The sequence below is a fragment of the Schistocerca americana genome, chromosome 2 (genome assembly GCF_021461395.2).
Source record: "Schistocerca americana isolate TAMUIC-IGC-003095 chromosome 2, iqSchAmer2.1, whole genome shotgun sequence".
NCBI classification, from domain to species: Eukaryota; Metazoa; Arthropoda; class Insecta; order Orthoptera; family Acrididae; genus Schistocerca; species Schistocerca americana.
The window spans coordinates 650508985-650524715 of record NC_060120.1 but is presented as its reverse complement, the minus strand read 5'-3'; the positions used below and the strand labels follow the sequence as shown (position 1 = coordinate 650524715).

General features: G+C 43.4%; 1 protein-coding gene across 1 annotated transcript in view; it reads right to left on the bottom strand.

The window, feature by feature from the left end:
* Positions 1–359: 359 nt before the first annotated feature.
* Positions 360–15731, bottom strand: part of LOC124594280 (UDP-sugar transporter UST74c-like) — a 48124-nt gene continuing 32752 nt past the window's right edge. The window contains exon 3 of the mRNA XM_047132646.1: positions 360–1324. Coding sequence (XP_046988602.1) covers positions 686–1324 — 639 coding nt within the window. The 3' untranslated portion in view covers positions 360–685. The remainder of the gene's footprint in view (positions 1325–15731) is intronic.

The window sequence follows — 15731 nt, the reverse complement described above, 5'->3', positions numbered from 1 at the left end:
ATGTAGTGACTTTTAACATTTAGCCGTCGTTGCTGCCCGCCCAGGTATCTTCCGCGATCGTCTTCCATGCTCGCAGTAAGGTGGCAACGTTCACGACTTGGTACTGGAATATCTCGGTGACAGAGTTACTTCACACTACGGCCGGATGGAGGGCACGTACTATATGCCGTATGCAGTCATATAAGAACGTCAGAAAAACGTGAAATTTCTCTTCGTTGTTATGGAGGTAAGATGCTGAATGTTGGTTACTTTATGACCTTGTGTAATCGACCAATAATTAGTTTGTTATCAGGCTGCATATGTAGTGAGTTGCGAGAATCCATTAAAAACAGGATAAACTGTAGATGCATCAAGGTAGGTAATGGCCAAATATTACATTGTATTTTTGTATGATAATAAATAACTGTACTGTACAGAAGGTTCAAATTACATCACATGTAAACATAGTATATATGTACACAAGATAATCGGTTATAAAACCAGTTTCTGGCACATCATCATTGTATTTGACTTTCCACATGGAAAGAATATGTCAATAACATATTCACAATGTGAATATTCAGTGTGGCTCTTACTGGTGCTTTGCAAGCATACACTGCTTCTTCACTTCAACTGCTGACGTAGACCACGCTGTATTTCAGTCTTACTGAAGACGCAATTAACGCCACAGTTTAACAGCCATATATTACACAGAACTTATCTTTGGCACAACCGTTTTTATAGGCTGTTTTTGACTAAACGTAACCCACGAATACACCAGACTTCCAACTACACTTACGTTAATACCCAAAAAATTGACCCATGAGAATACGTAGTCGCCACCAATTATCATACCTAAATATGTGATGCTGACATTTTTTATGCAACCCACTACCATAGTAGTGAGAGCAGAATTATAATGTGTGCAAAGCATCATTGAGTAATTGAGAAATAGGCCTAATACGCAAGAGAGAACAAAATAAGCAATGAACAAAGGATCATTCCATAATGTAAACTCCATTGTTGTTCCAAGGTCGCCTGCTACCCAAGAAAGCGCTGTTATAAATGGTATCATCATTGCTGAGTTATAGAAGAGTAATCCATTCTTCCCGAGATCTGCAATATCTAGTTTCTTCTTCATGATGACTCCATAAGCCGCAGTGAAAAAGTCGTTCAGCAACACTAGGACGTAACTTTCAACGCTGAAAGCCAGATCATTACTGGCAGCTATGACAGCTCCGAATATCATACTGTAGACAGACAGCTGTACGGCCATTGTGGGGCGGGTACCAAACAGATAGAGTTCCCCCAGCATAGTCATGAGAATAGCGAAGCGACGGAGAACCTGTGGGAATCGCAGAACATCGTTAGTAAATAAATATTACATACTTGAAGCGCTCTACTATGATAAACATGTAACAAAGCTGGAGAGCAGACACGAATCTGATGCAGGTCATTTTCAGTTTTGAAGGCTTTGAACGTCACAGAAAATCTTATGGCTATTCTCAAAAGCTGTTTGTTAAAGTGACAGAGGCTTCTTTGCTTTGTGTGAGCTATATCGTATGAGTGTAAGTTTTCTTGTTAGTAGCCCCACATTGGGAAGCATATTATGTGTCGAGCTATTTGTTACCTTATTCAGTTTCAGAAGATAATGTATATGCTTTACATTTTCTAACAGTAAAAGCTACCCTCGAATGCAGCATTTGTTGTAAATAGAAAAAAAATGAAAGGATTAGGTACGCTAGTTACAGATATGTAATTACGAGGTCTATTCGGAAAGTAAGGAACGATAGGTCGCGAAATGGAAACCACAGTGAAAATCAATACTGTTTTATTTCCAACGGTTAGCTACACCTTCCAGCTACTTCTCTACACAGTCGCTGCTCAGATTTAGACATCTGCCGTAGTGTTGTACCAACTTTTCAATTACCTCGTTATAGAAGACAGCCGCCAGTGCCTTTCGACAGTTTTCTACTCTGGACTGCAGCTCGTTGTCTGTGTCAAAATATTGTATTCATAGCCAGCAGTTCATTTGAGCAGAGCTGAACCTCAGGGGTAGCCAATTACGGCCTGTATTGTGGGTGATCAAACACTTCCCATCGAAAACACTGCAGGGGCATCTTCATCGCCCCTGCAGAGTGCGGCTGAGAATTGTCATGTACAACGAACCGTGTGACAGTTATGTTACGTTGATTGTATAGCTTCACTCGAAATCTTTCGCCAGGCCCTCATACTTGGAGGGAGATGCCAGTTTCTAGCCGTCTTTACGTTCTCACCGTGAGCTCAGAACTGAAAAGAGCGACATGATGCGATCGACGGGCGTACTAGACACAGTGCCCAACGCATCTGTGCAAAGCTTCATCAGATTTTCACTGTTTTTTTTTTTTTTTTTTTTTCATTTCACGACCGATCGTTCCTTACGTTCCGAATTACCCTCGTATATAAGGGAAATAAATGAAAACGAGACAGATGGAAAAAAGTAAGTAAATTTTTTTCTGTTTCAAAATTAAAAGCCTTAACTGTTAATATAGTTATTCCAGTGTATGGCAAGACATCAGTGCCTTCATGGAAAAATATTTGCCATTACCTATAGAACCCTGATTGCACACACGTGTGCACTTCATCCTGCAAAGCAAATAGACAGCCAACGAATGTCTTTCTACAGATCTCCAAAAAATGTGGAAGCCACATAGGGAGAAATTGGGACTACGTGGAGGAGGATGTGTGAGGGCTTCCCAGCATACTCTAAACAACCCAGGCAACATGTGGGCGAGCATTATCCTGCAACAGAGTGATACCGTTTGGACTTGACGGCGCGCCTCAATTTCTGCGAAGTGTCCATATATCCCTGTGCGTTAACTGAAGCATGCCGTCAAGTCCAAATGCTCAGGACTGTTGACGGACAACTTCATTCTGTTGCAGGAGAATGCCCGCTCACATGTTGCCAACGTTATGAGTATGTCGCAAAGGTTTCACTGGGAAGCCCTTACACACCCTCTAAAGCAGTTCCAATCTCTTCCTCGTGCAATTTTTAAATATTTTTGTAGCCTTGGAGAAAGACATTCTTGTCCGTCAATTTGTGTCAGACGAGGAGTTGCACGACTGGGTACAATCATGTAAATAATAGATTTCAGCTATCAGTCGTCCTTTTTAAATTTTATTGACAGATCTAGATTTCAGCTAGAAACTAGCCATTCTCAATGCACTATCATTTTTGATCGATGCTTGTAATGCCTGTTGGTCAGGCTTCATCCACAGTTCATTTAATAGTATTCATTTAATAGTATTACATGAACAGTGGATGAAGCCTGACCAACAGGCATTACAAGAATCGATCAAAAATGATAGTGCATTGAGAATGGCTAGTTTCAGGCTGAAATCTAGATCTGCCAATAAAATTTAAAAAGGACGACTGATAGCTGACAACTATTTCTTACAAGTCAATATAACAGTCACTGCGTGCAACAGCCTTCTGAATGGAAGGTAACCTGATGGGTACAATCATGGTTCCATAGGCGACGACAAATATTTTTTCATGAAGGCGCTGCCCGTCTTGTCACACAGTGGGATAAATGAATTAACGGTTATGGTGAATACTTCTGAAATAATAAACAGTTTATTTACTTTTTTCCATTTGTATCAGTTTTATTTGCTGCCTCTTATCACATAGGGTTATGAGGGAAGGTCGATGAGTCTGCTAAATTTCTAAGAATGAATCGAACATTTTTGTGGCATCTTCATGGTTGGTAAGCATAATTATTTCAAGGATTGTATAAACAATTTCAACACTGTACAACCTGCAGTTCATTTTGATAGACGTCTGAAACGAGCAGTGTGTCGACTGCGATTGAAAACTGAGAAAACCGAGTTTTATGCTGCTATTAAACATTTTCAGTTGAAGCGTTTGACTCCCACATGAATCAAAACAGAATTGGATGATGTTCACGTGGACTCCGCACCATCATTGAAGACAGTTTAGTTTTGGATTAATGAATTTCGCCGTGATCAGACAAGCACCGAAGAAAAAGCGGGCTCTGGTCGTCCCAATTGAGGTCACCTCAAAGGAAACCATTGACAAAATCCATGATATTTTATTGCCATACCGCCGAATAAAAATTCGTGAGATTGCTAAGACTGCAGGCATCTCAACTCAGCGATTCGATCCTGTGCTGCACGGAGAAATGGCTACGAAGAAGCTGTGTGCGAGATGGGTGCCGCCATTGCTCACAGTCGACACAGCATTTCCATACAATATCTGGCGATGTTTAATCGCAATCCGCAGGACTTCTTTTGTGACTGTTGATGAAACCTGGATCCATCGTTACACATCAAACTCAAAACAATGGACAAATTGATGAAAGTATACTGAAGAAGGCAAAGACCATTTCGTCAGCTGGTTAAGGTGATGGCCATTCCTTTTTTTGGGAAAATGCAGTACCATTAAGTGGACCATATTATGCTTCGTTGTTGGATCATTTGAAATTTGCGTTGGCTGAGAAATGACCAATGTTGGCACGCAAGAAAATGCTCCATCCCACACATCAGCGATAACATTGGCGAATGTACATGAATTGGGATTTGAATAGATTTCTCATCTAATATGTTCACCAGACTTAGCGCCAAGTGACTTCTTCCTGTTCTCCAACTTGAAACTTTGGATTACTGGGAAGAAATTTTTAAGTCAACTGAGGAAGTGATGTTTGCAGTCTACGTGTATTCCGCAGAGTTTGACGGAACGTATTTCTCCAATGGGACGAAAAAACTGGAGGATCACTGGACCAACTATGTATCACTCAGAGGAGACTATGTCGAGATATAAGCTGAGATGGTTACGAAACAAACATCCTTGTTGTTGTTGTTTTTTTTTACCAGACTTATCAAACCACCCTCTGGGGCTTCTGAGGACGACTTAGTGATAACAGGATGCATTGAAAAACGGCGGCCATCAGTGGACAGAGCGTCCCTTCAAGTTCAACGCCGTGGCGCTGTTGCAGAGTGTATCGCCTAGGGGCACGCGTATCAGAAAATGTAGACAAATCATCCGATGCGTGTTGTCGCATTGCGTTCGATCTCGCCTGCAGATAGGGAACCAAATTAGCACATATCCATAGCGGGCTCCTGTCGTTATAGCTTCCCGAGAAGCAGCAGTTATTTCAGTGAACTGTACGCACAAGCTGACATTGCCGCTTCACAAGCAGTGTACTTATAATGCGATTTAAAATGTTAGAGCGATGCTCTATCCATTGACTTGCGTCTATTTTCTATATGTCTTCTAGTTTTCATGTGCTCATCTTCTTAAAGACTGTAGGTACTTAGGAATAACCCTGTGTAATATAGAGCGAAAAACGCTTAGCAAGAAACTGCGGGTACTGACATATTTCTTCGTGTTAGGAGAATTTTGTGATAAACCTTGGGTAAGAAAAACTACTGGATTTACAGTCAAATCAAACTGGATTCCAGGGCCTATACAATTAAAATTTGCTCTTGTACATACGTACTGTAAAATGATAATCTATATACAGTATATTATTGTTTTTTTGGGGGAGGGGGCGGGGGAAATAAGTTATTGTTTACCTACATTGAGAATCTAATCGGTGAACAAAGCGGCCACCATCCATGCTTTTTTGTCTTATTTTTATCTGATAACGTTCCTACATTCATTAACACACCGTTGTTTCAAACTTTTCCCAACGAGAAATAAGGGTAGTTTTTCGGAGCCATGCAAATGGCCTCCTACCTACACCGAAATTCTTCGTTAGAAAATTTCCCCTCTGAACACAATTTTCCTTTAAACAACAAAACTGTACTGGATAAGCAGCGGGAAATTCAGTCGGATATGTTTGTGACGAAGGTTAGTTCACGTCATATTATTAGAGAATTGAAGGCAAGGTAGATTACAAACAACCTATAGCTGTAGTCAGTAACACTTCATCAATTTCACTGCAAACATTTTTCAACACTGTGTCGTTTATTTTCTTGAAACGTGCCAAACAGCCTGGATTTGCAGTTCTGCAAGTTCATTAGCTCTTTCCAGTAATAAAGGTCCCGATATCGTAGCGTTCCGAGACACAGCTTGATTGAAACATGCAAGCGACACATATACGCCTTCGTGTTTAGCCGTTCGAAAAATATTTTCTATCTGGCTCGAACATTCTGGCTCAAACATTGCTGTAATGTGCGCTGTATTTTTAATCATCTTCGGCAATGTAATATTAACAATGCCAAATTGTTGACGCCCGTTTATTTTATTTTATTCTTATTGCTCTTGTGTATGTTCTATATTGGTCGCTTTTAGAGGTTCTTCTACAGTAATTCTTATGATGAAGGTTTGACCTTCGGAACGCGCATATACTAGTATTTTTTGCTCTGTAAATAGGCACTGAGCCGACAATTTAACATTGACAGTACAGTGAAACACGTTTAACGCGATGAAGTGTAACATTAAAATTAGTTTACACGTAGTACAGTATACAGGGTGGTCCATTGATAGTGACTGGGCATAATATCTCACGAAATAAGCGTCAAACGAAAAAACTACAAAGAACGAAACTCGTCTAGCTTGAAGGGGGAAACCAGATGGCGCTATGGGTGACCCGCTATATCGCGCTGCCATAGGTCAAACGGTTATCAATTGCGTTTTGTTTAATAGGAACCCCCATTTTTATTACATATTCGTGTAGTACGTAAATAAATATGAATGTTTTAGTTGGACCACTTTTTTCGCTTTGTGATAGATGGCGCTGTAATACTCACAAACGTATAAGTATGTGGTATCACGTAAAAGTCCACCAGAGCGGACGGTATTTGCTTCGTGACACATTACCCGTGTTAAAATGGACCGTTTACCAATTGCGGAAAAGGTCGATATCGTGATGATGCATGGCTATTGTGATCAAAATGCCCAACGGGCGTGTGATATGTAAGCTGCTAGGTATCCTGGACGACATCACCCAAGTGTCCGGACCGTTCGCCGGATAGTTACGTTATTTAAGGAAACAGAAAGTGTTCAGCCACATGTGAAACGTCAATCACGGCCTGCAACAAATGATGATGCCCAAGTAGGTGTTTTAGCTGCTGTCGCGGCTAATCCGCACATCAGTAGCAGACAAATTGCGTGAGAATCGGGAATCCCAAAAACGTCGGTGTTGAGAATGCTACATCGACATCTATTGCACCCGTACCATATTTCTATGCACCAGGAATTGCATGGCGACGACTTTGAACGTCGTGTACAGTTCTGCCACTGGGCACGAGAGAAATTACGGGACGATGACAGATTTTTTACACGCGTTCTATTTAGCCACGAAGCGTCATTCACCAACAGCGGTAACGGAAACCGGCATAATATGCACCATTGGGCAACGGAAAATCCACGATGGCTGCAACAAGTGGAACATCAGCGACCTTGGCGGGTTAATGTATGGTGCGACATTATGGGAGAAAGGATAATTGACCCCATTTTATCGAGGGCAATCTAAATGGTCCATTGTATGCTGATTTCCTACGTAATGTTCTACCGTTGTTACTACAAGATGTTTCACTGTATGACAGAATGGTGATGTACTTCCAACATCATAGATGTCCGGCACATAGCTCGCGTGCGGTTGAAGCGGTATTGAATAGCATATCTGATGACAGGTGGATTGGTCGTCGAAGCACCATACCATGGCCCGCACATTCACCAGATCTGACGTCCCCGGATTTCTTTCTGTGGGGAAAGTTGAAGGATATTTGCTATCGTGATCCACCGACAACGTCTGACAACATGTGTCAGCGCATTGTCAATGCATGTGCGAACATTACGGAAGGTGAACTACTCGTTGTTGAGAGGAATGTCGTTACACGTATTGCCAAATGCATTGAGGTTGACGGACATCATTTTGAGCATTTATTGCATTAATGTAGTATTTACAGGTAATCACGCTGTAACAGCATGCGATCTCAGAAATGATAAGTTCACAAAGGTACATGTATCACATTGGAACAACCGAAATAAAATGTTCAAACTTACCTACGTTCTGTATTTTAATTTAAAAAACCTACCTGTTACCAACTGTTCGTCTAAAATTGTGAGCCATATGTTTGTGACTATTACAGCGCCATCTATCACAAAGCCAAAAAGGCGGTGCAACTAAAACATTCATATTTCTTTACGTACTACACGAATATGTAATAAAAATAGTGGTTCCTATTTTTTAAAAAAACCTAGTTGATATCCGTTTGACCTATGGCACCGCCATCTAGCGGGCCAACCATAGCGCCATCTGGTTTCCCCCTTCAAGCTAGACAAGTTTCCGCCTTTGTAGTTTTTTCGTTTGACGCTTATTTCGTGAGATATTTGCCCCGGTCACGATCAATGGACCACCCTGTATAAACTTGGCGGAGCAAATTGCCCGCCAGAAGTCACATCCAATGTTAAAGCACTGTGTAGAACTGATGTGAATGAAGTGTAGCATGTCATATTTTTCTGTTTGCTTTCGGAACATGCAGACGAGCAAATATTACTTCAACTATTACATACACCAAACTGACCTTGCCAGTATTCCAGATCTATTCCAAGAAGGCAGAAAATCTTTTCTGCAAATGGAATATGTTGGTATTATCGATAAATTTACTACATGTTGATTCAATAGAGATAAGTTCGTAAATTATCACTGTAACTAAATGAAAAAGAAGCAGACTCTTTGAGTAAAGCGTCTCTTGTTCGAATCCATTGCAATTTTTTTGGGCGTGAGAGACACATTCTTATAATCCAAGGATTTGTTGTCTATGAAACCCTCCACTGTATTATGTGAAACACATTTCGATGATGTGCAGCTAATTTCCCACAGAAGACGAGAAGGAATTTTGGTTATAAATAAATGAGTCACTTCTGCTAGAGAATGACATCCCTGGAGTCGAGAAATTAAATCTACTACCTTTATTTGACACAATACGTGAGAATTTTTCACCCAGATTCATTGATGTTAAACGGTAACAGGCCTCCAGTCTGTCGTGGCGAGATAGGTGTGCAGGCGCACCATTCATTCTGTGTGCACACGAGCAAGGTCAAATACCAGCACCACATAGTTTCATATCGAGTCACATTATTCGTGCGCCATGCGTCATCGTTAACAGACTATTCGTGACCGCGTCATTACCCTTGTGGAGGAAGCGAACTGGTCAGCTTCGAAGGCCAGGGCGCAGAATGGTGCCACAGAGCGCACTGAGCGATAAAAGATAATCATTATCGAGATACTAGAGAATCCAATAGGCGTGCGGGAACTGGACTTTGGAGTGTAACAACATTCCGGGATAATGAGCTTTTCAACACCTGTCGGCAGAACGCGATGCAGTTGAAGCATGCTACTAAGCTTGCCGTGTCGGTGGGTGCTATAAGGCGTCAGCTTCGGGAAATTACTTAGGAAACGTGCTGACATCAAGGAGAGGTTCCGTGATGATCATAGAGACTGTCGATTAGCGTTTGCCGAGGACAGTATAAATCCTGACTGGAGTGACGTGATATTTTACAACGACTTGGTATTGTCCACAGCTCATGATGGTCTAGTACGAGTGTACAGGTCACATGGTGTCGTTTCGACTCCAAATATGTCCATGAGTCATTGCATAGCGGCGCTATATTTATGGCAGTTTGGAGCTGGATGTGTTCCCGTGGACGTGGAATGTTTCACTGGATAGATGGTTGACTCGATGGTACCCAGTACCTTTATTATGAATAAATTTATGGTGCCGCGCGGGATTAGCGGAGCGGTCTGAGGCGCTGCAGTCATGGACTGTGCGGCTGATCCCGGCGGAAGTTCGAGTCCTCCCTCGGCCATGGGTCTGTGTTTGTCCTTAGGATAATTTAGGTTAAGTAGTGTGTCAGCTTAGGGACTGATGACCTTAGCAGTTAAGTCCCATAAGATTTCACACACATTTGAACGTTTTTTGAAATTTATGGTCCCATCAGTATGACAACTATATACTCTGACGGAGTAATCTGTTTCCAGTAGGACTAGGCCACCTTGCGTACTAGTATGTCAGCGATGGTGCAGGAGCGGTTTGCTAATGATAATGAGAATTGTCTTCTCGGCTGGTCTCCTTCCGCACCAGACGTAAGGCCTCTTGCAACCGTATGGGCAGAGATGAAACGGACGAAGCGAGAAAATTGGCCTTACAACACGTCGAATCCGGTGATACCTTCTACAACTTCACTGTTGCTGCCTGGGAGGAGGTGGCAGAAATGAGAGATTCATCACCCACCTCACAGACTCCCTTCCTCGTAGGCTACAGGCAGTCACTGAAGTTGAAGACATTTGGACGGAATACTGAGTGGTGAAGGAACCACATGCTGTGGCCTATTGAGCGCCGAAAATATCTTAATAAGAATCATGAACTGTCCATTGTGTTAATTTCGTGGTTTTACTAATTAAAGAGAGTAATTAAGTAACGCAAAAAATTGCGCTGGGCCATGTATGAACCACACCTTGACGCCAGGTACCTAAGGACGCGACGCAGTTTTCTTGCCAGTTTTTAGAGGATGTGTTCTTATACTAAGTGTCAACAAGGTGTTAATCCTTCTACTACACACATAATTCAAACGTTTCTTTACTTTTATGAACAGATCTGTGCACCATGTAATGTGATTGGCTCCTTTGTAATATGGAGGCAATTAAAGTTTTAGCCACGGCCATTTTTTGCGCTGTATGTGAAAGAGGAAATTTTAGCAGGAAATTAAGTTGTCATAGGGTAATAAAATTTGGCATAATCTGAAATGCAATTTTTATTGTATTTTTGACGCATGCATTGTTTAACACGACATTTTTTTAACACGAAAATATATTTCGATGCTCAATTTAGTATTCACTGTATATCCCTTTGTGTTAAATAACAGATCAGTTATGGCATAGCAGATGTTCATAGATGCTGGCCACGCAATAAAAGTCGCCGACACACAGCTTCCCCGCTTTGGAAAAGAGCTCCAATGCCCATTTGTTCAGGGAAGCAAATTCATAAATGTGACAATAATTTTAACAAGAAAGGAGAAAAGCACGAGACCAAAAAAAAAAAAAATCTGAATTAACATGTTGCAACAAACGACCGTTGCAAGTGACAGTGTGTAATGTCCCCACAGAAAATACCCTCTACCACGCACCAATTAATCATTGGCAATCAAACCATCCACATTCATTCACTTTGGAAAAGTATCTGATCAGATATTCTCGTAACATATGAGGCAACAGCTCGACGACGCCAAAGTATTTTCTAGTGCGTTTATTCTTTGAAGTAACAGAGATGCATATATGCATTCTCCATGGTTGTTAGAGTGGTAACTAGGACAGCTTCTGGAGAATCTGTTGAGGGATTGACGTGTTTCTGAGAGATACATATTTTGCTTTTCTTCTCGCTAAAGCGAGCCAATTAACATTTGTGCCGCTAGCGGTTTGTTTGAAGAGAAAGAGACTGTAAACGGAAAATAATTAAGACGTGGAATCACCGGAGAAAAAAATGGCTCTGAGCACTATGGGACTCAACTGCTGAGGTCATTAGTCCCCTAGAACTTAGAACTAGTTAAACCTAACTAACCTAAGGACATCACAAACATCCATGCCCGAGGCAGGATTCGAACCTGCGACCGTAGCGGTCTTGCGGTTCCAGACTGCAGCTCCTTTAACCGCATGGCCACTTCGGCCGGCTAATCACCGGAGATCTGGACATGTAATGGAGATGGATTTAATACACAATTTCCTTCATAAATAAGGTTTGTGACTTTTTTGTTCTGGAGTGAATGAACGAATGAGTTTTTTCTGAACCATTTGATGATCACGTTGGCCCTGTAATTAGTGGGGAAGTTTCAGCTGTGTCGAAGAGAGCCTGCAATCACTGAGTCTGTGTTAAATCGTCCAAAAAGGCTTCGTACACATCTGGAATTCGCAATCTTTCGTAAAATGAACAAATTGTCCACACGATTGATTCTCCCGACTGAATGCAGTGTTCAACAGTAATAATAAATGTAAAGATCTCTTACAGCAAGCCAGCCGCTGATTACCAAGACGAAGCACTCCACCAAAGATTCTACACTCCTGGAAATGGAAAAAAGAACACATTGACACCGGTGTGTCAGACCCACCATACTTGCTCCGGACACTGCGAGAGGGCTGTACAAGCAATGATCACACGCACGGCACAGCGGACACACCAGGAACCGCGGTGTTGGCCGTCGAATGGCGCTAGCTGCGCAGCATTTGTGCACCGCCGCCGTCAGTGTCAGCCAGTTTGCCGTGGCATACGGAGCTCCATCGCAGTCTTTAACACTGGTAGCATGCCGCGACAGCGTGGACATGAACCGTATGTGCAGTTGACGGACTTTGAGCGAGGGCGTATAGTGGGCATGCGGGAGGCCGGGTGGACGTACCGCCGAATTGCTCAACACGTGGGGCGTGAGGTCTCCACAGTACATCGATGTTGTCGCCAGTGGTCGACGGAAGGTGCACGTGCCCGTCGACCTGGGACCGGACCGCAGCGACGCACGGATGCACGCCAAGACCGTAGGATCCTGCGCAGTGCCGTAGGGGACCGCACCGCCACTTCCCAGCAAATTAGGGACACTGTTGCTCCTGGGGTATCGGCGAGGACCATTCACAACCGTCTCCATGAAGCTGGGCTACGGTCCCGCACACCGTTAGGCCGTCTTCCGCTCACGCCCCAACATCGTGCAGCCCGCCTCCAGTGGTGTCGCGACAGGCGTGAATGGAGGGACGAATGGAGACGTGTCGTCTTCAGCGATGAGAGTCGCTTCTGCCTTGGTGCCAATGATGGTCGTATGCGTGTTTGGCGCCGTGCAGGTGAGCGCCACAATCAGGACTGCATACGACCGAGGCACACAGGGCCAACACCCGGCATCATGGTGTGGGGAGCGATCTCCTACACTGGCCATACACCACTGGTGATCGTCGAGGGGACACTGAATAGTGCACGGTACATCCAAACCGTCATCGAACCCATCGTTCTACCATTCCTAGACCGGCAAGGGAACTTGCTGTTCCAACAGGACAATGCACGTCCGCATGTATCCCGTGCCACCCAACGTGCTCTAGAAGGTGTAAGTCAACTACCCTGGCCAGCAAGATCTCCGGATCTGTCCCCCATTGAGCATGTTTGGGACTGGATGAAGCGTCGTCTCACGCGGTCTGCACGTCCAGCACGAACGCTGGTCCAACTGAGGCGCCAGGTGGAAATGGCATGGCAAGCCGTTCCACAGGACTACATCCAGCATCTCTACGATCGTCTCCATGGGAGAATAGCAGCCTGCATTGCTGCGAAAGGTGGATATACACTGTACTAGTGCCGACATTGTGCATGCTCTGTTGCCTGTGTCTATGTGCCTGTGGTTCTGTCAGTGTGATCATGTGATGTATCTGACCCCAGGAATGTGTCAATAAAGTTTCCCCTTCCTGGGACAATGAATTCACGGTGTTCTTATTTCAATTTCCAGGAGTGTATTTGGCTGATTTCACGTAATGAAATATTATATTAAAAACTGTACATAGATAAAGGATAGAAAGAGAGAGAGTGAATGAAAATAGAGATAATAATAATAATCCTCCATTAGTCTAACTTTTCGCCTGTCTTATAGATTTATGTGTGAAGGTGAAGGGATCTTAAAGGCAACAGATACACGTCTATACAGACAAGACATTACACAAAGTTAGCGGCTAGCTACATTCATCATCTATTCTTAGATGAAGAGACGGCAACTTATTATCCTTAACATTAAAAAAAAATGTTAAAAGTGGAGGTACTACAGCGACAGTAACCGGGAAAACGCCGTTCGTGAACGTTAGTGCAAGCGGTATGAAGCTGCTTTTACACGAGCGACTTGCTTGTCTCAGTCGACGACTCGTGAATTGAGTCTACTGCAGCACTGGTGGCGTTTTATTCCTGTACTGACTGTCACTTGTCACGAGTGGTACTTTACATTCACACTTCAGCGCCGAATCTGTGTTTGTTGTGAGAGATGTGTGCTGTGCGATTTGACCATTGTTTTTACGAAAAAATCGAAATATACTAACAAAATGTAGGAACAAGCAATAATTATATAATTTATTAATGATCAAAGCAAAATTCGAAGTAAATGTTCTTGACAAAATTCATACGGCAAATTCTTCACAAATCTGAGAACTGAAAGAATAGGACAAATGTAGCCCAAATATACAACTGAAAAGAATTAGAGGAACACTGCGTCAACGTCCGGCGTGTTAAACCTACTTCGATACAGGCTGGGTCATATTGCACTGCTTGAGGCCGTCGCTTTCAATGTATGCAACGACTAAAGTCATTCGCCATGTATCGGCTGCGTTATGCATCACAATATAAGCTGACCCCTCAGAAGGAAGCGAGTACTGGTGTGCCAGTATTGTGATGCACACAGACGATGTTTGTCGTTTGTAGACGTTGTATTCAACTATGTGTAAGGCGCCACTGGGGTGTGTCTCTAGACAATCTGTTACGCCACTGACATGCACTGAGTAGCCTCTCTCAAGGTGCTAGTCCGCCAGTACGGTCCAGGTGTACGTAAAGGAATTCAGCGCAAGGGGACGGAAGGAAAGGGGCCCCGACTCGTGGACAGTAGTTGTGGGTCCTGATTCAACTTTACTAATTACAGAGTACTGACGGGGTGTAACAGCTACTGTAATGAAACAAGGGCTACAAATTATGTACATTTATTGTTATGATTGCAGTACCTGCTCAGAACAAGCAAGTGTCAAATACTCATTTTGGTAAAATGACTACATGTACACATATGAGCGTGTGGTAACTGTGGATCTTCATAGGGAAAGGCCTGGAAAAGTTCTCATAAAATAGACCGAACGAACAAGAAATCATTTTAAATAACTGCTAATCGCCGAGTTGAGGTGTTGCTAATGATTGCATCGGAAGGTTAGTGAGTAAGTAGAAATAGAACCCCAAGGGGTAAAATCATGGCTGAAAGGTACCCCACACAGTGACTGACTGATAAACCTGAACCAACACGTTTATCATCTCGTACGAATTTCCTACGCCGTTGCTGCGATTTACGTTGCGCGGGACGGGGCGCGGTGAGACTGCAGATGGGGTCGGACGCTATCACGGTGCGGCCCATCTGCTCTAGAATTGCCTTCCTCTCGGCGCCGCTCGACGACCAAGTCCGTCTACTATGGTTCCCGACAAAGAAGTGTTTTCTGTGACTCTCGGCGAAGAAGTGTGTACTATGGCTCCCAGCGAGGAAGTGTCCACTGTGGCTCCCAGTGAGGAAGTGTCTCATAGTTTTCTCTCCTGTTCCTTCTCGGTGTGAGCCCGCCAAAACTGCCATATTGGCCAATCTGAGGTCGCGCGCTTTATTCCGCCAATCCGACACTTCCTAACAATTTTGTTCTGGGAGGTTTGGGCGTCCAGGTCTAGGAAGAACCTGAACGCGACCAATCTGAACTCCTCTTTCCAGCAACTTGCGAGTATGACCCTATGGCACATCGCTGTTCCCAAAGATCCGGATTTCCAACCTATCAAATGAAGTCCCGTCAAAAGCTTTCCGTAAATTTGTCTTCTCAATGTTTTCGCTCATGGCGTCCGCGACCCATCGGCACCAAACAAAAGGCTCACCTGTGGAGGCGCCCCGTGGCTGTTGCACAATATTGCGTTGTTATCGCATGGGACATGCCACATGACTGGTTGGTCTGTCATTCAGAGAAACCTTTGAATTAATGTCTGACAACTGGCAAAGGCAGGGCTAGTTC